General features: G+C 34.9%; 1 protein-coding gene across 2 annotated transcripts in view; it reads right to left on the bottom strand.

The window, feature by feature from the left end:
• Nucleotides 1-23642, bottom strand: part of LOC128232918 (rabankyrin-5-like) — a 60629-nt gene that overhangs the window by 23345 nt on the left and 13642 nt on the right. For both annotated transcript variants that reach the window (XM_052946720.1, XM_052946721.1), the window contains exons 7-16: nucleotides 22815-22980; nucleotides 21604-21808; nucleotides 19333-19462; nucleotides 18421-18526; nucleotides 16121-16218; nucleotides 10744-10981; nucleotides 9722-9974; nucleotides 3671-3839; nucleotides 1337-1455; nucleotides 250-312 (exon numbers count right to left, since the gene is read on the bottom strand). In XM_052946720.1, coding sequence (XP_052802680.1) covers nucleotides 250-312; nucleotides 1337-1455; nucleotides 3671-3839; nucleotides 9722-9974; nucleotides 10744-10981; nucleotides 16121-16218; nucleotides 18421-18526; nucleotides 19333-19462; nucleotides 21604-21808; nucleotides 22815-22980 — 1547 coding nt within the window. The remainder of the gene's footprint in view (nucleotides 1-249; nucleotides 313-1336; nucleotides 1456-3670; nucleotides 3840-9721; nucleotides 9975-10743; nucleotides 10982-16120; nucleotides 16219-18420; nucleotides 18527-19332; nucleotides 19463-21603; nucleotides 21809-22814; nucleotides 22981-23642) is intronic.

The following is a 23642-nucleotide window of genomic DNA, read 5'->3' as shown; positions in this document are numbered from 1 at the left end:
TTGTCATGTACCAACCTCTAAACCAAGGCCACAACGTATAAAAAGGGCATTGATATTTGAGAAATTTTGACTCAGACACCTAACCATAAAATTACCCCCCCCCCCCCCCCCAAAAAAAAATGAAGCAGGGACGTCAAAGGTATAGACATATAAAAGGAGGTTCATCAAATTTTGGGACCTGTGTCAGAGACTATTGACTATTTTCATCCCCCACCCCCAACCACCCCAACTAGCTGTGGGCTGTCTTACCGAGCTTCCTCTCCACCCTCCCCGTTTGGTCCCGGGCGTCGAGGGCTGTTTTTATCACAATTGCTGAAAATACACTTTGAATTTATTCAACTAGCACACTGATTGGAATCACTATGGTATATTGTCACAATTGAGTACGATCCTGTTTCCAGTGTAGAAATCAGTCCTGGTGTCAATATTGAAAGATGACAAATTGTCCTTGGATGAGCTCGAGCACACAATTTCTTGGGTTGAAGGGCAAAAAACACATTCCACTAAGCTTTCCAACACATGGTCCAATTGTTCAGAACTTTGCTTAAGTTAACAATGTGATTAATGACATCGTTTCTTTCAAAGGTGAAATATGTTATGATATGCTCATATATTTAAATAAAGTTATAAAAGTTGTCTCAAATCTTGTTAGCAATACTGTAGATCATCAGTGTATCCAAAACAACATTGTAAACTTTAACACAGTTCTGAACTATCGGCCACTTTAGAACTACTATTTTAAATTTAAAATTATTATAAATGATAAAAATTTCATGTGCAATGACATTATTATATGGAGTGGAATATAGTTAAATAAAAAAGTCCAAGAACGTTGATTCATTTTTATACTAATAATAACTCTATGTGTACTACACTATAAGCTCATAGGTCGTGGCATCCAATTCATTTTCAAGTTTCTGTCCGTCATCTTACATGTGATGATATTAGATGTTCAACATTTATCAGATAACTGTTGGGTTCAGTGTAAAATCGCAACATATTTCACCAAGTGAGCACCACAAACTCATTTCATGATTGGCCTAGCCATGAGTGAAATATTTAGTTTGGTAATCACGAGGTGAAATTCATTGTGATCTTACACTGAAACAAACAATTCTCAAGCTAATCTCTTAAAAAAATAATGACCAAAATTTCAGTACACAAATATAAACAATAAAAACAACAACAATAGCAAAGCATTGATAAAATATTCACTTCTTATGAAACAACAATGACAGACATGTTATTTTATTATTTTTTTCCACTTGAACAGTTTTATAGATAAGAATTTTGCAAATGGTAAATACTTATGTAGCCTTGGTAACCATACACTGACCTCCTGATGAGGAAACATGCTACAGACTCGTTGTTTTCATCAATGGCACGATGCAACAGCGACTGTCGACAGTCGCCAGGCCCCGGTAACCATAGATCCACATCACAACCATGCTTCACCTGCAACAGAGTGTCATAAACTGAAATACCTAACCCAAAGTTTGGTACAAAGATCTTAAAAGCAAGTTTTTAAATTTCTCTATCACAAGGGATCAAAGACTAGATCACTAGGTCAAATCTTGGAACACACAAGAGATATTATATTTGGTCCGATATTCATGAAATTTTATCAGAATGTTTTCATTGATGAACTCTTTGATTAATTTGAAACTAGGTCATGTGATGTCAAAAAGTAGATCACAACATCGGGGTTTCGGTTGAGTCAGGCTTTAATGAAGCAAATGGGTGAGTGCAGATCTTAAAAGCCTTGAAAGTGACTATTAACGCTCCAAATTTACCCACTTATCACATAATGGGCTATGTATTTCTTGCTGCAATCCAATAACGATCAGAGGGGACAGCTTCCTTTATCATCCTTGATGTTCATATCTCCCCTTCCCACCCTACCCTTCCCCAACCCCATCCACTAGTTTCTATTTATAAGGTGTAGGCTATAATTTCTTGGCCAGAAACAAAGGCCATCCAGAGGGTACAGTCACCTTATCATCTAAGACTTTATCATATAAATCCACCCAGCCCATCCCTGTTCCACCCCTTCCACATGTATCTATCTTAAGGGTGTGGGCGATATTTTTCTGGCAAGAATCTAATGTACTGTTTTGTACTGTGTAGAGGATGCTAGCATAGATGGAATGCAGGCAAAAAAAATGGGTAAACAAGAGCTGTCACAGTATGTGACGAATGCCCCCAATGTGACATTGACCTACGAACAAGGTCAGTACATGAAAAGTTGATCTTGCCTTTACGTGTCAAATACATATGGCAAGTTATTTTAAATTGCCTCTGAACATAAAAAAATACCACCAATACTTGACAACCTACACTGTTATGTCCTTATATTCAGAATTCCCTTGTGAATAAACACTTAGTGTATCTTTCACCTTAGAGGTAGGGACATGGGTCTTGCACACGACACGACGTTTGGCAAGTTATTTTAAAATCTGTCCATACAAGGGAAAGTAACAGCCCGGACACGACAACCTATACTCTATGTCCTTATATGCAGCACTCCATTGTGAATAAACACTAAGTGTGACCTTGACCTTTGAGGTAGGGACACGAGTCTTGCACGCGACACGTCGTCTTGGTATGTGGAACACATGTGGCAAGTTGTTTTAAAATCTGTCCATACAAGGGAAAGTTATAGAGCCGGCCGGACGGACGGACGGACGGACGGACGGACGGACGGACGGACTGACGGACGGTGCGATTTTAATATGCCCACCTTCGGGGGCATAAAAAGGTTTTGTTTTGAAGAAATTGATTAAATCGTGGAAATGGCAAAGGTTATTTGAAGTACAGCAAAAGTATATGAATAATAAAATAACAATAATAACAATCATGATGTTGGTCTTGGTTGACGCAAATGTGAAGGCAACAACGTATATTGTACATAAATGTTATCAACATGTCAACACCTTCAGCTAGGTATTACAAACACGTGGTATTATGCGAAGAGAGGTTTTCACACCTTCACATTGACACTGCACAATAAAGCCAGTTCAAAATATGCATGTTTATTTATTATTTAAATACAGAATCATACTACATAAAATCTGTCGTACAATATCGAAACTATGAAATATTGAACTACGATTAAGACTTACTGGAGTGATGCTTACCGTACCCAGTTTTACACTTCCAATATTACCAAATCCATTAATTGATGTGAGCTACGTCCAATTGAAGTAAAAATAATTAAAAAACACACATTTTCTTTTTATTATTTCTCTATTAAAGCAAATTTGGCCAGAAATGTTCTTCGAAAAAGAATGTCAAAAGTCAACTTCTATAAATAGGACACAAACATTTTTTTGATGGAAGGGGGGACAGTTACCCTATCATCTGTGAATCCATATCACCTCAAAGGCCAACTTTCCCCGCCCCACGATGACCACCTGGGTGTGGGCTATGTCCTCCTGGCCTGAAACTAATGCCTGCCAGAGGGGACAGTTACCCTATCATCTGTGATGCCATATCCTCCAAAGCCAAACTTACCCCGCCCCATGATGACCACCTACCAGGGTGTGAGCTAATTTGTCCTCCTTGCCAGAAACTAATGCCTGCCAGAGAGGACAGTTTCCCTATCATCTGTGATGCAATATCCCTCAAAGCCCAACTCCCCCCCCCCTCCTCCCCAGAGATAACCACCTACAAGGGTGTGGGCGATGTCCTCCTGGCCTGAATCCAATGCCTGCCAGAGGGGACAGTTGCCTTTATCGTCTGTGATGTTCATATCCACTCCTCGTTGACACAACACCTCCACCACCACAGGTAAGTGGCGCTCTATCGCATGCTGCAAGGGCGTCTGGTTCTCTGTTGTTCTGCAGAAGACAACACATTTTATTTGCAATATTGTATTTGAATGATACCACCTGACCTAAATTAGTCAGTCGAGGATTACAGTCGAAACTCGATGGCTCGATATTCTAGGGACCGGCCAAAGTACTTCGAGCCTCGAGAATATCAAGCCAAGCGGGATTGCTTACAGAATGTTATTTTTTCATTTGTTACATAAAGTCTTATTTACCTTGTTTGTTATTTGGCCACACTATCTCCGCAAGAGAAGGAAGAGTATTTATTGGGCATAGTTACGCATCCTCAATTTCGTAATATGACTTATTCGATTATTAGAAAATATCATTTTATTTTTGTATTTATAATAAAAATACATTTATGCGAAAACAAGCAATTGTAAACAGTAGGTAACACAAACATACAAAGTAGCTTAAAAGTTATATCAAAATGCATAGTAATTTAGGGATGGATAACAATTAGAGACAGAACTTGAAGTGATGGCATGTTTATTCAAACTGTTAAACCATTTAAATTTGATAATAATTATAACATCAGTCAAGCAATTTTAATCGATTAGCGCCTTGTGCTAAATGAAGCCAATCAAACAAATCAAGGTGTGAGATTCTTAACTGAACCCGCAAAAAAGACATCGACCCAAGAAAACAAATCAAAGTGTGAAATTCTTGTTTGGGACTGGGAAAACGACTTCGAGTGTGGAGAAATATCAACCCTCAAGATATCGAGCCATCCGATCGAAATTTATATAAACAAAGAATAAATAAAAATCGGTCCTTTTAATTTGGTTCAAGCCAACGAGAATATCAAGCCATGAGATATCAAGCCAACAAGTTTCGACTGTATTTGTTTCCAGTGTGGGAGATTTTAGTTTGATCTACTGGTTTGACCAAGTTGCACTGGAGAAGGAAGGGCTTGTCTATGTTTTTTCCCAGCAGAACAAGGGCATAACAATTATTAAAGCCAGAGTTATGGGACTTGCCACACATGTGCGTATCTTCGTTAGAGCCAAGGTTAAGGATTTAAAACTATAAAGCTCATGACGACAACACCAAGGCTATCACAATACCTCGACTAGGAGCCAAACAAGAGCTGTCGTAGGACAGTTTTCTTGACTATATGTTGCTTTGTACTAGAACTGTATACAATAATGATGTTATATGTGCCTGCGACGAAACCAGGTTTTCAATGATTGACAGAAGAACTTCAGCCTTCATTGTGAGAATCAATTTTAACAGTTTTTCCTATATTTAACAGTGACTTTGACCTTGACCCTAGGGGCCCCAAATGCAATCCCATGGAAGTCCTCCATAAACTCTTCCTACACACCAAGTTTGGTCAGAATATGTCAACCTTAAGTAAAGTTATTCAGTACCGAATGGTTATCTATTTTATGTAACAGTGACCTTGACCTTGGGGGCCCTAAATGCAATCTCATGAAAGGTCTTCATAAACTCTTCCTATATACTTATACTAAGTTTGGTTACTATATGTCAAACCTAAATAAAAAATATATAATACCATAGGTTATTTTGATGCTGCCCTTCTGTAGTATATAGCTTCCTTATTCTTTGAAAAGTCAAGCTAAAACAAGAGCACCACGTGCGGGTGCTGAATGCTCATCTGATTTTATCTTTTTTATACATTTGATAGTGAACAGGTATTTCAAAGTTTGAAAGTAATAGCTTTGATAGTTTGCATGAAAGTGACCCTAGCACAAAACTTAAAAAATCACACTATCTAAAAATTACAAAGTCCAAAAAAGCTAAAATATCCCCCACCCTCCCCCTACCCTTCCAAATGTGTGTCTCAAAAACCAATCCATCAAAACTTGAAAAAGATATGCCCAATTTCAAAATCCATCAAAATTCATGTTTTTTACCAAAAAAAACCCAGGTGAGACATCTTTCGGGTACAATGTGAAGAGGGTATAAGATGAACAAGTTCCCCAAGTTTCAAAGTGATAGCTTGTAAGTGACCTAAACGCAAAACTTAACCAACGCCTCCGAAGCCTTGGACAATCAAGTGACAACATTAGCTACCAAAATGGTACTAGAAGCTCCCTTGCAAGCTGCTTAGCAGTACTGAGAACTTAAATGGAGATTTCAGTACGGACTCAACCCCCTTGTTTGGTGTGTACGAGTGTCTTTAAGAACCAGAGAGTCTTTTAGAAAACACCAGGATAGCACATCTGACCTACTTGAACATGTATCTAACTCTGTCTTTTCAGCGAAACCCTAACGTTGTCATTGGAAAAAACATAAATTCAAAGATAATTCTAGTACGCAAGATTTTATAAAAATACATACATTTATAAAAGTAATGACATTCACATTATGAAGTGGCATTACGATATATTATTGATATACAACTAGTGTTATAACTTTTGACAGGACATCATAAATAAATACTAGTGTTATATCTTTTGAAGTGACATCATTAATGAATACTAGTGTTATAACTTTTGATGTGACATCATAAATGAATACTAGTGTTATAACTTTTGATGTGACATCATTAATGAATACTAGTGTTATAACTTTTGACAGGACATCATAAATGAATACTAGTGTTATAACTTTTGAAGTGACATCATTAATGAATACTAGTGTTATAACTTTTGACAGGACATCATAAATGAATACTAGTGTTATAACTTTTGATGTGACATCATTAATGAATACTAGTGTTATAACTTTTGACAGGACAACATAAATGAATACTAGTGTTATATCTTTTGAAGTGACATCATTAATGAATACTAGCGTTATAACTTTTGATGTGACATCATAAATGAATACTAGTGTTATAACTTTTGATGTGACAACATAAATGAATACTAGTGTTATAACTTTTGACAGGACAACATAAATGAATACTAGTGTTATAACTTTTGATGTGACATCATTAATGAATACTAGTGTTATAACTTTTGATGTGACATCATAAATGAATACTAGTGTTATAACTTTTGAAGTGACATCATTAATGAATACTAGTGTTATAACTTTTGACAGGACATCATAAATGAATACTAGTGTTATAACTTTTGACAGGACATCATAAATGAATACTAGTGTTATAACATTTTGACATGATATCATTAATGAATACTAGTGTTATAAATTTTGATGTGACATCATTCATGAATAGCGATGAAAAAGTTGCTCGCTAAATAGCAGGCTTTTAAATTGTACTAAGCGACATAAATCAATAAAATAGTATTTATGAAATAAAATAAAATATCACATCTGTGATCATTATATACAGTCCAGACTCGCTATGTCGACGTCGGATATTTCAACTTTCTGGTTGTGTCGACTTTTTTCTCCGGTCCCAAATTTATCCCTTCTTATTCTATATAAAATAAATCTGCTTAAGTCGATTTTTCTATCTCGATTTTTTCACTATGTCGACCGCCTTTTTCAGTCCCAGTGGTCGAATTTCACATGTTTCCCTTGTTCCTTATGTCGAACTTTAGATCGAGCTAGGTGCGAAAATATTCATGACTAGCCGCATTTTGCTAAACTACAGTGCGTGTCAAAATAACAATCTGTCATAATTGGAGGTTATTTAATAAGTGTGAATAATTAAAGTTGTTTGTTTTTGTTTTTGATTAAAGAGACATTTATTGTACAAGAGACCTTTATTAAAACTCACAAGGACACCGGTGATATCATGGGATAATTCGACAACAATGAAAGTTACGTGATGAAGACATTTCTCTACACTGCATGTAGAAAGCAAACTTTTTTAAACTTATTAATTGAATTGAATTAAATAAATTTGACACAAAAAATCATTCTTTTTACTTTATTTTTCAATAATACATTTGCTGTTATCACGACGGTTATATGTAACAAGACTGTTTAATTGCAGAGCTTGGACATCGGACATAAATTGAACTCAGATGTGTTGGGTTTGGTGATATTTTTTTTTGTAATTCGGACGTGTAGAATGATCGCTATGTCGACCTTTTTCCCTAGGTCCCGACTAAGTCGACATAACGAGTTTCGACTGTAATAATATTTAATGTGAAATTTGGTAAACTTGACTAAATTTGTTAAATACAAGGCTTATAAAATTTGTACTAAATGACCACATATGTAACGGCCTTTATATATTACATGATTGTGTTGTGTCACGAAAGCAATTCTGTTATAAAGGGATTGCTTTCTTGGAAGAAAAGATTTGACTCAGCAGTACTTGGAACTTAAATGGTTTATTCAGTACTGATTCAATCCCCTTGTTTTGGTGTGTGTGTAACAAGGGGATTGCTGTGTAAGCAGTCTTAAAGGACAGGGAGTCTTCAAAAATCCAGGATATCACAGCGGACCTCCTAATGTACATGGATCTAACTCTGAATTTTCAGCAAAACCCTAATGACCTCATTGGAAAAGCATAAATTCATAGGTAAACCAAGTACACAAGATCTTATTAAAATACATACATTTATAACATAAATGACATTAACATTATGAAGTGGCATACATTTTTTATATATGACTAGCGTTATATATATGACTAGTGTTATAACTTTTGAAGTGACATCATTAATGAATACTAGTGTTATAATTTTTGATGTGACATCATTAATGAATATAAGTGTTATAACTTTTGACATGACATCAGTAATGAATACTAGTGTTATAAATTTTGACGTGACATCACAAATGAATACTAGTGTTATACTTTGTCGTGACATCATTTGATGAATAGGGATGAAAAAGTTGTTCGCTAAATAACAGTCTTTTGTACCTATCAACATAAATCATTATAATAGTATTTATGAAATAATATAAAATATCAAATTTGTGGTCACTCAATATGAACTTTGGTTAACTTATTTACTAAATTTGATAAATACAAGACTTTTAAATTTTGTACTGTATGACCTCATACATAACATACTCTTAATATTACATGATTTTGTCATGTAACAAAGCAATACTGTTTTAGGGATTGTTTTCTTGGAAATCATTCAACTCATTCGTTTCATGTCTTAGCCGTAAACATGTACATTTTTGAGGGGTGCTCGATTGTTCATAGGCAATGGTAAGCATGTTGAAAATGCTTCGAACAATAAACCATGATTTAAATCAAAACTTGCTCTATTGAAAAGCAATGAAAACTTTCCTCATTACAATATTTTTAGGCCGGTCAATCAATTTCCTACATGACAAGGAAATTATACAACTTCGAAGATTATAAATATTTTGTCACTATGTAACCTTTTTAAATCCCATTCACATAAGGGTTTTCTGTTTGTGTTATTTTTGTATTCATATATTCTGTATACCAAATACAAATACTAATATTATTACAGTCCAGTAAGTGTTTTACAAGACAACTTAAACTAACTGACACACTGTAACAGTTATATGTTCAATGTATGGTGTTGATATGAGGTTATATATTCCACTAAGCCATTACATGCAATATCATATGGTATAAAACACTATAAAACAACGTCCGAACCGGTCCAGACCAGCAAATTGCATTTAATAATGTTATGTAGGGTCTACAGTAATTGTTATGTAGGGTTTATCGTAATTATCTTATGTAGGTCTACAATGTTTATGTTTTGTAGGGTCTACAGTAATTATGTTATTTAGGGACTACAGTAATTATGTAATGTAAGCCTACAGTAATTCTGCTGTGTTAACCAGGTATGTAGGGTTTACAGTTATGATGTTATGTAGGGCCCACAGTGATCTGTTAAGTAGGGTCTGGAGTAAATTTGTTAAGTAGGGAGATACAATATTTTTTTCTCAGTAAAACTAATATGATTGTAATTTTTTTCTGCTCAAAATGTCCTTTTTTTTCAAGTTAGCTTCATTTAAACTTATTTTGTCCATTGGACTTCACACACTCTATAAACAAAAAAACATACTTAAGAGCAATGTCTGCCTGATGTTCGATTAGAAAGAGAGCACCGGAGATGTCCTGCTTCTCGATAGCCTGATGAAGGAGTGACATCCCCTCTGTGTTGCGCTCGTTGATGTTCGCTCCGGCACCCAGCAGTCGCCCTGCCTCCTCGTACACATGGCTCCAGAGGGCAAGACCAAGGACAGTCTGACCTTCCGAGTCCTTCACATTGAAGTTGGGTATAATCTTGTTGTTTTCTGTGCTCTGAGCTGCCTCCACTAAAGATAGAATTGTTTGGAATTTTATTATAATGTAGATGTGATTATCATGACTATGATAGCTTTTCATATGTTGACTGGTCATCATTTATAGTCATGACATCATCACTTATAAAATCCTACATGCAGTTGAAATGTCCACCATAGAAAGTCAACATGGGTTGAAACTATCCGTTAAAGCTGCACTCTCACTGGTTTAAGTTTTTGTCATGGAATGAGCCAAATCTGGCATAAATGTCTAAAAACCAGTGATATAAGACTGCTGTTAAAAGATCAGATAGCAGTTTTTAATATTTATGTGATGTTTTATGGCTTAAAGCGTTACAAATGCCTTAAGAAAAATGATATGTTCAGCAGTTTTCCAGACAATTGAGATCTGTTCTATTGTGAGTCAACTTATATGACTGAATTGAAGGCATTGATGCCAAAAGCCAAAAGCAGCTGATTCTGAGACAAAAAAAATGTGTCAATCGGGCGATCTTAGAGAGTGCAGTTTTAACTTATCATGATAAAAAAGCATCAAAGATAAACTCTTATTTGTATTGTTTTCTGCTTAAGATGAAGATTAGAAATCCTCTGTATCTCTTTAATGATTAATTTGGTATTAAAAACATCTCTAAAAATATGCTAAATTTAAATTAAATGATTAAGTTTATATTTCACGCTTCATAAATTACCCGGTATAGTGTATTGGAGATCACTTCACTCAATTTTGCATGGAATACAACTGTACAGCTCAAAATAAAAAAAAAACAAAAAAAAAACTTACATTTAAACTGTAAGAACACATTAACAATATCACTATGGCCATTAAGAAGAGCGAGATGGAGTGGCGTCTGCTGGGAGACTGGAGTTGTTTCCCCTTCCGGCAAGAACTCCGAAGGGAGACCACTCATGCTTGACTCTACTTTCTTAGTCTGGGCATTCGGGTTGCCTCCCTTGTCCAACAAAATTTTGACGAGTTCTGTTAAACCTTTTTCGCAGGCTATGTGCAGCGGTGTCTCACCCTACAATGATGAAATAATCAAACAGAAATAATGTCTTCATAAGGATAAAAAAGGCGAAGAACTTCACACATAGCAAAACTGGAGTTATCATGGGACAGCTGCACACTGCAATTACAAAGGCTATATAATATTCTCAGCCTGAAAATATTAATGTTATTTTTATATAATGTAAACTGTACAAAAAAACCTAAGTGTGGACATAAATATAACGGGTGATGAAAATTTGGGTGCAAGCAATAAATTTGCGAATACCAAAAACTTATTTATACATGACCCAAAAAAACAACTGATGATCACAACTCATGGGATAATGTAATGTAACTGGGTCTTGTTGTAAATAGCTCACTTGCAGGGCTGTCTCTAAACAAATTTTAGGGCCAATATAAGACCCCATTTCCAAAGCCAAGGAGTATATTTTTTCCCCAAAATGTTGGTTGAAATTCTCCTCCTTTAACCTTTGAGAATATGATTGCAGATCAAATGTCAATATATTAAAATCATACATAATTGACACTACAATGTGTTTTGATACATGTATATTACATCAATTTGCATATGAAAAATGTTCTTTTGTTTTTAGCAAAAAAATAACACTAAATTGCCCCTTTTCTCAAGGTCCTGGCCCATTGCCCCAAACAGAAATCAGTCCTAACTTTTTCTGTCTCACTTTAGAGCTAGCTTGTATAGCATGTAGAATGTCCGCCTAAAAAGCGAGAGGTCGTTGGGTTGATATCTGACAGAAGCACATGGGTGGTTTTCAAAATAATGAGGCAAAAGTGTGACATAGGGGTTGACAATTCAAACCCAGTTTTTATGATTGTCACCTATTTTACATGAAAGTAAATACTTCAAATAACACAGAAACAACTTTGGGAAAGTATCAGGAAATACAAATAAAAAAATATTTTGACCTTAAATCCAAATATTGCGAACATTTCTTACAATATGGTTGATTTATAAAAGTGTCTTATGACAAGAACCTTGCATAAATCATATGCTTTTTCTGAATTATATAATCAGTAATTGGTACCTGTGTGTAGTCATGTGCATAATAACTCAGTTGTTTAAGAAAAATAAAAAAATCAACACATTTTGTCTAAATTTGAAACCAAAAATAAATTGTTACCTCACAAAGTTTTTGCTGTAATTAAAACAAGAATCAAATAAGAGAAAATTCTACATTAACCTCACCTTATGCATCTTTATAGACCACATACCAAATTTCAAGAATGTATTGTAACTTACAATTGCCAAATTGTTCATTTCAAAATTGAACTATTTTTCGGTGCACAGGGGACACATATTGAAGGCCAATACAATATGCATTTTTATTCACTTTCATGTTAATAAAATAATGATTTGTGATCAACTTAAGACATTTCTGTGTATATGATAGAGTGTATTCCTCAAAATTTCTTCAGTATCACATTTTTCACAACAATTTCCTCAAAATTCAACAGCATGTAATGATGCAAATGGAAAATAGTGGCTAAGAGAACAACTTACAGCAAACAATCACATATATAACATTTATTACTTCATATTAAGTATAAAAATAAGAAAATATCATCAATGGTAATATAAAGTACTAGAATTCATACATGTTTAATACTTTGTTAAATAATGGAAAGGGTGCACAGGGGACAAATCATAATGCAAGTAATATTTTTTAATTATGTAATTACTTTTGTAACTTAACTTTTCCTGGTAAACATTTTTACAATAAGAGGAACTGTACTTTCAGTAAAGCTTGAAACAATACTGTAAATGTTTGAAAGATTATATAAGAGCCTACAAAACTAAATTTCTAAACAATGGAATAAAATATGTCCACAGAGTGGAATAAAGATTTTGGTCTCAATGTACCTGTTACCATTAAACACTTATGTGAACATGTCTAAATTTAATTCACATGTCTAAATTTAAAAGATGCCTCTTTGCCTTTGGCATCCTACTCAATAGAATAGTATCTTTTTTATTAGGCATTATTCAAGAATTAAATTCAAGAAAATTCTCAACTTTTGGTTTCCACAAGGATTTAAATTCACCTGGCTTTGACATGGTTTTACTTTGGTCCATTTTTAGGCACTCAAATTGTCAAAGACTTTTCTTGCAACTCCACATATTCTTAGCATTGCTTGTGTATACTAGCTTGCTGCCTTTTTATTTTTTCCTGATTTAGTTGGTTTGCCTACTTTTCTTATGACTGACTGACAGACATCACCAATTGTGAAATTTTCTACAACATGACTTATTTTAAGACCTTCACTTTGGTGTGGCATTCTTTACCAGACGGTTAATTGTGGAGGCCCATGCCATGGAATCCCTCCGTAGGGGTTGTTTTGCATGTTGTGCTTTTTCTGAACTGATGCTGCTTCAACTGTGTGTATTCACACCTTCTCATTTTAACCTTTCTCCTTTTATTCTGTCTGTCATTTTCTGGACTTTTGTTGTTTCCTCATTTCGCTTAATTTTATTTCTTCTCTGCCCCTGCTTCTTTAGTTTCTCCTTTTCTTTTATTTGTAAATCATATTTAGGATCTATTTGTCCTCTTTCTTAGCATTTGAGCAATACCTGGCAAATTCGGCTCTTTTTCTCAGTATCTCGATCTCTGTCACACATTTTCTGCAACTTTTGATCTTTCCTAAGTCATTCTCTGCGCTTCCTAGACTTCATTGTGTTAATGTTTTCAACAGTCTTTTCTTCATTTCTTTTCATATTTTCTATGTGATCTCTTTGGAAAAGGAAGCTTAACTACAAGCTTTTCCACGAGGGTACTTATTTCCTGTACAAAATTATAATCTGGTATATCTGCTATCCATATAAAAAAAATTGTCCCCTGTGCACTGAATTGAAGCATATAATACCTTGCACATATAAGAGCATTACATGAATAATTTCAATTTGATTTGTTATCTTATGTGCCTCAATACTGAAACTGTATTTAAATTAATTTGATAAACCTTTAAAAGTAAACATTCAATGGCTTTATAATTAAATAATAAAAAAAGTATTTATAACACACTTACCATGAAGTTGCTAAACTATCAAGTGATGCCTAAATATAACATACACATTTCTCAGAATGTGGAAATAGCACCATATTTGTTAGTTCATGACATTTTATTGAAATCTGCTAAAACAGGGTGCACAGGGGACATTGCTTTAAACCATGCAAATGCTTCAAATCTCTGTATGTGAGAGGCTGAAAACTGTTTTTGCATCTGTTGTAACTTTCTTTTCTGGGAAATACAGCAGAATATCATTTTATTGAAGAAATTATAGAAATCTGACAACTAACAACCAAAAAGGTGCACAGGGGACATTTTGGGGTAATAAGTCATTCATCTGAGTTATGGACAAAATACTGTATGAAATAATAAAAGTATGTTATTTATATAAAGCTGGCAGGTTAAAGTTGTTAAAATAACATAGTAATTTAATATAAATAGTGCTTAAATTGAATGGTAGTGTTCTCAATGTGAATCGAATATTCTATCTTCTTTTTTAAATGAATGGGGGTCCGTCATATGACATTAAAATTTGGTTAAGATAATACATCATTTTTTTTATTTGAAGTATGTTTTTTAAAATGAGAAAGGGTTAAGTTACATAAAAAACAATAAAAAAATACTATATCATTCAATTTCAAAAAATAAAACACATTTGAATAAAGGTCTTCATGTAAAATGTCACACTTTTTGGTGTGCACAGGGGACAAATTTAGCAACATATTCTTACACAACTTTTTTGCTGATTGAGCCATTCATTTGAAACTCAACAATTTTCTTAACAACATTGATTGGCCCATAATGTGCCTGAAAACACTTTCCAAAAGTGAAAGGAATAAAAGTTAGGAGAGATAAAAGAAAAAGCCTCATTATTTTGAAAAACACCCACATAGCACTTATACTATCCTTTACATAAATATTGTCGGAACGGCTATTAACAACATGGTTGCATGTTATAAACATAGTTTCACAGAATACAAAGTTGAACAGCAGCACAACAACAGAGTACAGGTGTGCTTTTAACCTCCTCTCACATTATTATCACCAAGGTTTGGTCATGCTCCGTGTGTGGTCAGAAATATGTGAAACCGTATTCATTACATATATATAGAGTCACGTTGATCATCTCGCTACAGATCTTACTTTATATCGCAATGTGGAAGAGTTCAGATGTCAACAGTTCAATCTCTGGCAAATACACATAGCAATTTGTACAGTCTGTTATATTTGGAAGCCATCAAAAATATCCTGTAACTCACTTTGCATGATTAGCCTCAAGGTCATTGCAAATTGACCCTAGTCTCCAAAATTTATGACAAATTTCAAAATTGAGGAGGGAAAGTGTAACCAGGTATTTGATATGTATATAGTGGCACTTAAACTGTCTCTCGCTTTAGAGTTGGCTTGTATAGTCAGTGTGTGTATACCACATGATAAATTACGTCATATATGCTACGTCGGAAGGCAACATTTTGCTTAAAATAAAGACTAAAATCAAAGATAACCTTTCTTATACTACACCATTTTAAATAAAACAAAGGGCAGTCTATGCCGCTTAAAGAGTCCTATCTTCGTATTATACTCGAAGTTTCATAAGGCGATTAGTTTTATCAAACACTTCGACAAACCTGTTTCCAAAATGATGTTTTGACAGTGCTCCGTCAGACGGCCGTATTATGAAAAGGTTTGTCGAAATGTTTTAAGAAACTAAACTCTTAATCAAACTCTGGTAAAAGACCGAAGGCAGGGCTCAGTAAGCGGCGTAGACTGCGCTATGTTTCATTTTAAATGGTGAAAAAAAATTGAAGATATCTTTGTTTTAAAGTCTTTATTTGAAGCAAAATATTGGCTTCCGACGTAGCATTATGACGCAATTCATCACGTGGTGTACACACACTGATAGTGGCATGGTAGAGTGTCTGCTCGCAGAGCGAAAGGTTGTGGGTTCAATGTCCAACAGACGCACATTTCAAAGTTTGGTGCATAAATATTGTAGGCACGGCTTGACCATGATGTAAGCATGTTTACCAACACAATCCTTACGCCTATCACAATAGTTATTAACATTGTATCCAAGAATACAAAGTTGATAAGCAGCATGACATGAAATAAATCCATCCCTTCTCACCTTATTATTAGCAAGGTTTGGTCGTGCTCCGTGTGTGGCGAGGAATATTGCCGCCTTTTCGTTACTTGCCCACGCTGCACTGTGTAACACCGAGTCACCTGAATAACATTGGGAATTTGTTAATGAGAGAATCATGAAAGCAATGGGGTCATTAGTTACAGGAATCAGACCAAAGATTTATAATTGATTGCTGGAGATTGAAAAACAATCAATAATTGAATAGTAAAAAAATATTATCATGCATGTACAAACACTTCCTATTTGTGTTTAGGGTTCAATATTTTCATTTCCTTTATTAATAACATTAATTCTGAATTTAAAGCTGCTCTCTCACAGATTGACAGTTTGTAAAGCTTTTTGCCATAAAACATTAATTTTCTAACGTAAATACGAAAAACTGTGATCTGATCTTTTGTCAGCAGTCTTGTATCATTGGTTTAAGACATATACGCAAAAATTGGCTCATTCCAAGACAAAATATAAAAAAAAGATGTCAAAACGGTCAATCTGTGAAAGAGCAGCTTTAAGTATCTAAAATCGAGGATCAATTTGGAAGAAGAGAAATGGGGTCTCATCTAAAAACACTTTAAAGTTCAATTTTCAATAAAAGATGATGACAAAATCTCAGCTGATCATCACCAATGATCTCTTCGACCAATTTCTGTTTGATTCACAGATCATTGGTACAACACTAGCAAACATGCTAGTTTACATCAAATTAATTAAGTTTGATTGGGAAGTCAAAAAACCCCTTTCCTGAGCATTTCCTTGTTTACCGTATTATACTATGCATAGGACGCACTTTTTTACCCTAGATTAGCGTCTAAAAAAATGCCTGCGTCCTTTCTATGCTATTAGGATTTTTATCAGTTTTTCACAAGTCCATATCAGGCCTAAAATGTCGGACCGGAGACAAACGCGGTAATGATAAGTACCGATACTGTAACCACCGAAGAGAACAACTGACATAGGTAAAATCGCGCAAGTTAACACTCGCAGAAATATATTAAATGTTTACTTTAAAATGATTTATTGAGAAATACTCACAAAAACTCAATGTGAGTCAGCGCTTTAACTTTATTGAGTTATAACGGCAAGGGATAATCGGGATATGAGGTAAATATCAATTAAACGTTATTCACGATTTTAACGTTTCTATATTTTACAAAACATTTTGCTCTATGTTACTGTTTTAAAATAATAATAAAGGAATGCGCATACCGCAAAGAAGATTTATCGTTACTATCAAATTTTCAAATGTGCGAAGGTGTGAAAAACACCCGCTCATTTGTCTCTCATTAGAAAAACATCAATAGAACAAACTATTGTGATGGTAATACCGTGTGGTTGTTTGTTCGCACTTGACCATGTGTTTTAATTCTTAGCTGAGGGTGTTGGCATTTTGAGAACATTTACGCATACTATAAGACTTATATCATTGTTGTTTACGAGACACTGTCAGAAGACGAGGAAAGCGAATTGAAGAAAAGCGTCATCAGGTTGCCAGAATAAAACTGTATTATTACCTGTGCTACTGTTACTTTTCTTGCGTATCTAATGTATAAATTTACTTGAAATAAACAACGAAGGGTTTTTACCCGCTTTTTTTTTCACCAATTTTTTGCCTGCGTCCTATCTATGCTCGCGTCCTATACATAGTATAATACGGTATATGGTCTTTACATGAGTTATCAACTGCACAAAAAATTATGATTATTATTATTATATTCACAAAGAATAGAAAAAAGCTGATGTTGATTTTAAAGTAAACACAATTCTACTTATTTTACCTATAAGCAGTTTTACCGAGTATAGTTACATAGGAAAAGAAGATTTATCATTTTTGCTTCAATAATTGTACATGCAATCGGTGGCAAAGGTCAAAGGTCGAAAAACTGGTACATCTCTTGCTATTAAACATGACAACCATGTCCGTTTAAAAAAAAGAAAAGAGACCATCTAATAGAAACAACTTAACAGCAAAAACTGCTAATGTCATTAAGATTACTTGTTTGATTATTCATGTTACACTCCAACAGAACTATACAGACAGTTAAACCAGTATCTAACCAGATTCTGGCTCCCTGTCAGACCATCCCCACTTTCACGCTACACTACAACATTACTAAACAGACTGTTAAACCAGTATCTTACCAGAATCTGGCTCTGTATCATTGGGGTCTCTGCCATGTTGAAGCAGCTCAGTGGCAACTCTCCTCATAAAAATTCCCTGTCAGACCATCCACACTTTCACACTACACTACAAAATTACCATACAGACAATAAAATCAGACTCCTACCAGAATCAGGCTCCGTAGCGTTCGGGTTACTACCGTGTCGAAGCAGCTGTGCAGCAAAACTATCCTCTCCATATAAATCACCTGTATCACCATCCACACTTTCACCCTGAAGAGATGGAAGTGAATAGGTTATACTCTCATATCATTTACATCATTACTCTAAGTGTATGCCATGCTCGTTGTTCAAAGATGAAAAGCTTAATTATTTTATTTTATCACCCCTGAATGTATAATGTCATCAACTGACTGTGATCTTTGCAAAAAAATAGTTTGAAAAACAAGTCGTTCAAAAGTAATTGATCAGAAATGAAACCATCAGACAAAAGTTATCCCTGTGTTTGCATTTGATTTGCAAAATATACTAGAGCAATCACAGGAGTTATGAGGGCACCGAATGATAGCATATTTGAAAGGGGGTGCAATTTGAATGGATGTTGTTAAGTGAATTAACCAAGAATCTATTTGTCCATCATCATATACATGTACTAAATGTCACAATTTCTATGTAAAAAAAGGGCTATGTATGTGACATTTCAAGAATGAAAAACATAACACAAAAGATTTATTTTATTATTTCTGTGAGCAATAAAAGAAAGTTTGAACTTAACATATTGAATGTTTTTTATGTTATAAACAAAACTATAAAAAACTGTCATAATTTCTAAATGTACAAAGGGCCATAAATCTGACAATACTCAAGCATTAGTATATAACTTGCCACAAAGGAGCATATTGTAACTGCGAGGATGTTTAGAAAGTATCAATTTCATATCGTGACCAGCTGATAAGTTATTCACTAAAAAAAATAAAATTTGAAGGACGGACAGACAAACAGGGTGTTACTATAAGGCACCGCAAGTTTTTCGCCTGGCCCTAATTAACCACATAAATAAGGTTGTATACCATACATACCTCCTCTAGGGAGAGCCATAATACAGTATGACCGTCCGCGTTTTTAAGCTCCAGGTCAGGCTTTCCCTGATGCAGGAGCACCTCAAAGACGGGCCGGTTCTTGCAGAAGATTGCATTATGTAGGGGTGTGCTAGAATATATATATGTATGTTTAATGAATATTCTTTTCTCCCACCTCAGATAAGTAGATCCAATAATTTAACCATGCTAGAAATTCTTATCTTGCCCATGGGTGAAGATAAAATACCCATATGGAACTCCTTTTTAATGGTCATCGCATTGTAATTACCTCCCTTGTTGAAGACTGTTGTCTGTAGCATCATGGAAACCTTGTCTTGTGGCAATATTTAGAAAGCTAATTAATTATATCTTGCTTCAAATGTCACCATAAAAAGTTTTCAAGCACCTTTTAAGAAATAATGCTTCACTCTCCTTAGAACTATTTAAAGACCGATTTGACTATTAACATAATCTGAATCATTGCGCGCATATCCATGACAACCACGATTTATCGCATATCCATACACGATTATATTCACCAAGCACAAAAGAGTTCCAGCAAAAAATACATTTTTACTTAATTTTGTTTAACTGAAGTGAGAGAGAAAGCATCTACCATAGCCGGTTGGGTAAGATAGGTTCATCCGATCCTCGCGCATGGTGTTTTGCGAAAACGAGGTAAACCTCCTATGCTCGGGTTGGAATAAACCTATCTAACACTCTCGGCCATGAAAGATACTTATAATCTTATATGATAAAAGGTCCTACGGGTAAATATTTCCAAACCATCTCACTTTCATAATATGGCAAACTTTTTTGGTTAATTCAAAATTTGTTTTTTTCATTTATCACTAAATTGTTTCTAAAGTCATTTATATTCATTTCAAGGTACTCCTTACTGTAAATGCAAGTCCACACAAAAAAAACTTTCTAAAACTGTATGATAGTATGATTCATCCTGAACTAAAGAAACCCTGTTAGAACTAGAGCTGTCACAGGAGTGACGAATACCCCCAAATGCCGCCTGGACACAGGAATGGCAAACCATTCCTTTGAAAAGAGGCCATAACTCCAAGGTTACTGCACACTGCATCTTCTTTTATCATGCATGTATTGTTTTATTTAAATCTGTTGAGTAATTTAGAAGTTACACTGCTGACAAGAAAAACTAGCTGATGCTCTAGCTGATCTCTTCCGGAATAAGACATCTAGAGCATTCACGAGCTTTTCTTCAAACACGATCATCATCAAATTTTCGGAAAACGTTTTTCTATTTTCTTAACAGTGCACAAAAACCTTTACTCCACTGGCCCCATTTTCAATCACAAGCATTGTCTTCACAGAGGCTGCCTATACAGCAAGTTTCATCACAATATCTCATGCCCAATTAAAGTTATGAAGCAGAAACCATATTTCTATTTTTAGTAACAGTGACCTTGACCTTGGCCCCACAAGCCCCAATATCGAACCTGACCTGCATCTTCTGTTGTTACACCTGTGTACCAAAAAATGTTCAAATCTGTCAAGCCTTTCATGAGTTATCCTCCGGAAACCATTTTTCTATTTTTAGTAACAGTGACCTTGACCCCACCAGCCATAATATTGAACTTGATCTGTATCTTCTGATGTTACACCTGTGTAACAAAAAATGTTCAAATCCGTTTAGCCTTTCATGAGTTATCGTCCGGAAACCGTTTTTCTTTTTTTAGTAACAGTGACCTTGACCTTGGCCCCACCAGCCCCAATATCGAACTTGACCTGTATCTTCTGATGTTAAACTTGAGTACCAAAAATTTTTCAAATCTGTCAAGCCTTTCATGAGTTATCGTCCCGAAACCATTTTTCTATTTTTAGTAACAGTGACCTTGACCTTGGCCCCACCAGCCCCAATATCGAACTTGACCTGTATCTTCTGATGTTACACCTGTGTACCAAAAAAAATTCAAATCTGTCAAGCCTTTCATGAGTTATCGTCCGGAAACCGTTTTTCTATTTTTAGTAACAGTGACCTTGACCTTTGCCCCACCAGCCCCAATATCAAACTTGACCTGTATCTTCTGATGTTACACCTGTGTACCAAAAAATTTTCAAATCTGTCTAGCCTTTCATGAGTTATCGTCCGGAAACCATGAAAACTGACAGACCGACCAACCGACCGACCGACTGACAGACTGACTGACCGACCGACCGACAAGCTCACTCCTATATACCCCCTCAAACTTCGTTTGTGGTGGTATGATAAAAGCTTCTCAAATAAACCTCTATTTCTACCTGCCAGCTGTGTCCTGGGCGTTCACTTGAGCGTTGTTGTTTACAAGCTGCTCTGTGATTCTCGCCATGCCAGCCAGCACCTCTGAGCTTGTTACACCCGGGCTGAAACTTGCTGCCATGTGCAATGGGCTCTCTTTGTCTAAGTGGGTAGTCATGTTTACATCCGCTTTGTTTTTTATGAGGAAACTAGCCGAAAACTCATCACCTGAAAAAGTTTGAAATCATTACAGTGTTATAAAGCATTTAATGACAGACAAATCCAATTTGGAATACTTCAGCCATTTTCCATTGAAAACAATAGTTTTAATTACTAGTAGTGTTTAAATGTGTATTTTGTTTATCTTAGTTTAAATTGATTCCCAGTGAGGTGAAACTACAGGTAATTTCTCAATCAATTTCAATTTTATCTCATGACGTCTTAAAAAGAACATCAGTACTGGTTTCTACAAAGGAAACAAGCCCAGATTTCTCGAAACTTCTTAAGCTTAACAGACATAAGTAGCTTATTTTGTTTCGTAAAATTTCTAACTTTTACCTGATTTTGAAAAATAAAAAGTGTTTCAAGGTTTTCAGACAGACAACTTTTATAAACAGTAAAAAGACTTCCAAAAAAGTGAATATCTTACAAATTATAGAGGATCAGAAATAGTGAGCTTAGCTTAAAGATGCACTCATACTCCCAAATAAGATTTACCAGAATGAATGCAATTGTTTAAATATACCAAACATTATTAATAAATGTCAATAACAATAGTTCTTATGAAGGATACCGAGTTTAATTTGAAAGAAAGGTGCAGAAAACACAGTATTTCTACCCTATGCGCCGATAGTAAATCACTGTAAATCTTTTAGCATTCACCAATCATTTAATATTTTTGCGTTTTCAGCTATGAAATACGCGGTCACAATATTGTTATCAGGAATTAATAATTTCCATAAATGCATTATTTAGTAAGTAGTCAAAGGTTTATAACTCAAAATCTATGTTTGTTATACATGTGTATGTTCTGACTTTGAATAAGAGTGTCACTTTAATCATGTTATAACGGACTTAAGTAGTTTCGAGAAATCAGACCCAGACTTTTGAGTGATTCCTATACCGGCTAAGCTTTCAGCTGACTTTACAATTAAGTTAAGATAAATACGTATAATCTAAGGCTCAAGACACTAGGTTTAGAAACTATTAATCACAATTAAAACTTATGATATACCCCGTTTGATGGCCTTATGTAAAAGACTTTTCCCTGTGTTATCTTTGCTGCTGGTGTTAACATGATGGCTGACCAACGTCTGTGCTACTGACTCTTGCCGACTATCTAAGGCCAAATCCAAGGGCAGGTCACCCTGACTGTCAACCTCGTTAAGCTTCGCTGATAACTAAAACAGACAACACACACCATTATATATTATTGATACTGCTGGTGTAAACATGATGGCTAACCAATGTCTGCGCTATGGACTCTTTCCGAATACCTAGGGTGAAGCCTTCCATACAGACTTTGGCTGAATGCAGAGGGTGAGATCCAAGGACAGGTCACCTGGACTGTCAACCTCGTTAAGCTTCACTGATTCACATGTTAAATATTTAATGAATGTCACAAATCAAAATGAAAGTGTTACTTGCAAAGTTAAAGCAACTTTTTGCCACAACAGACCAATTGAGCTCTTATTTTGGGAATAAATATTTTAATTACTTAGGTTGAAGAGTTAACACAATTCCAAAAAGTGATCATATGATATGTACGTTTAAAAGATTGACCCTCTATCACATAATTATCTTAAATTCCAATTCCTCATCTATATAGACTTTAAGTGTCATATCCAGCAAGCAGCAGCCAATTGTATATAACTAAGTAATTCTTTGATTCGGTCAAAGTTCAACAAAATGTTTATTGATTGGCCAATATTTGTCCAACAATTACTGTTAACCAATGAAATCATGTGGGATGTGAATAAAACTGGATAAAATATATCCAAGTGTGAGAAAATTTGATGCTGATATCATTGCTTGTCCATAGACTTTAGTTGGTCAAGAGGTA

This window comes from Mya arenaria, chromosome 4 (assembly GCF_026914265.1).
Source record: "Mya arenaria isolate MELC-2E11 chromosome 4, ASM2691426v1".
NCBI lineage: Eukaryota > Metazoa > Mollusca > Bivalvia > Myida > Myidae > Mya > Mya arenaria.
Note: the sequence above shows the minus strand (reverse complement) of the source record. Positions and strands in the feature narration are given on the sequence as shown.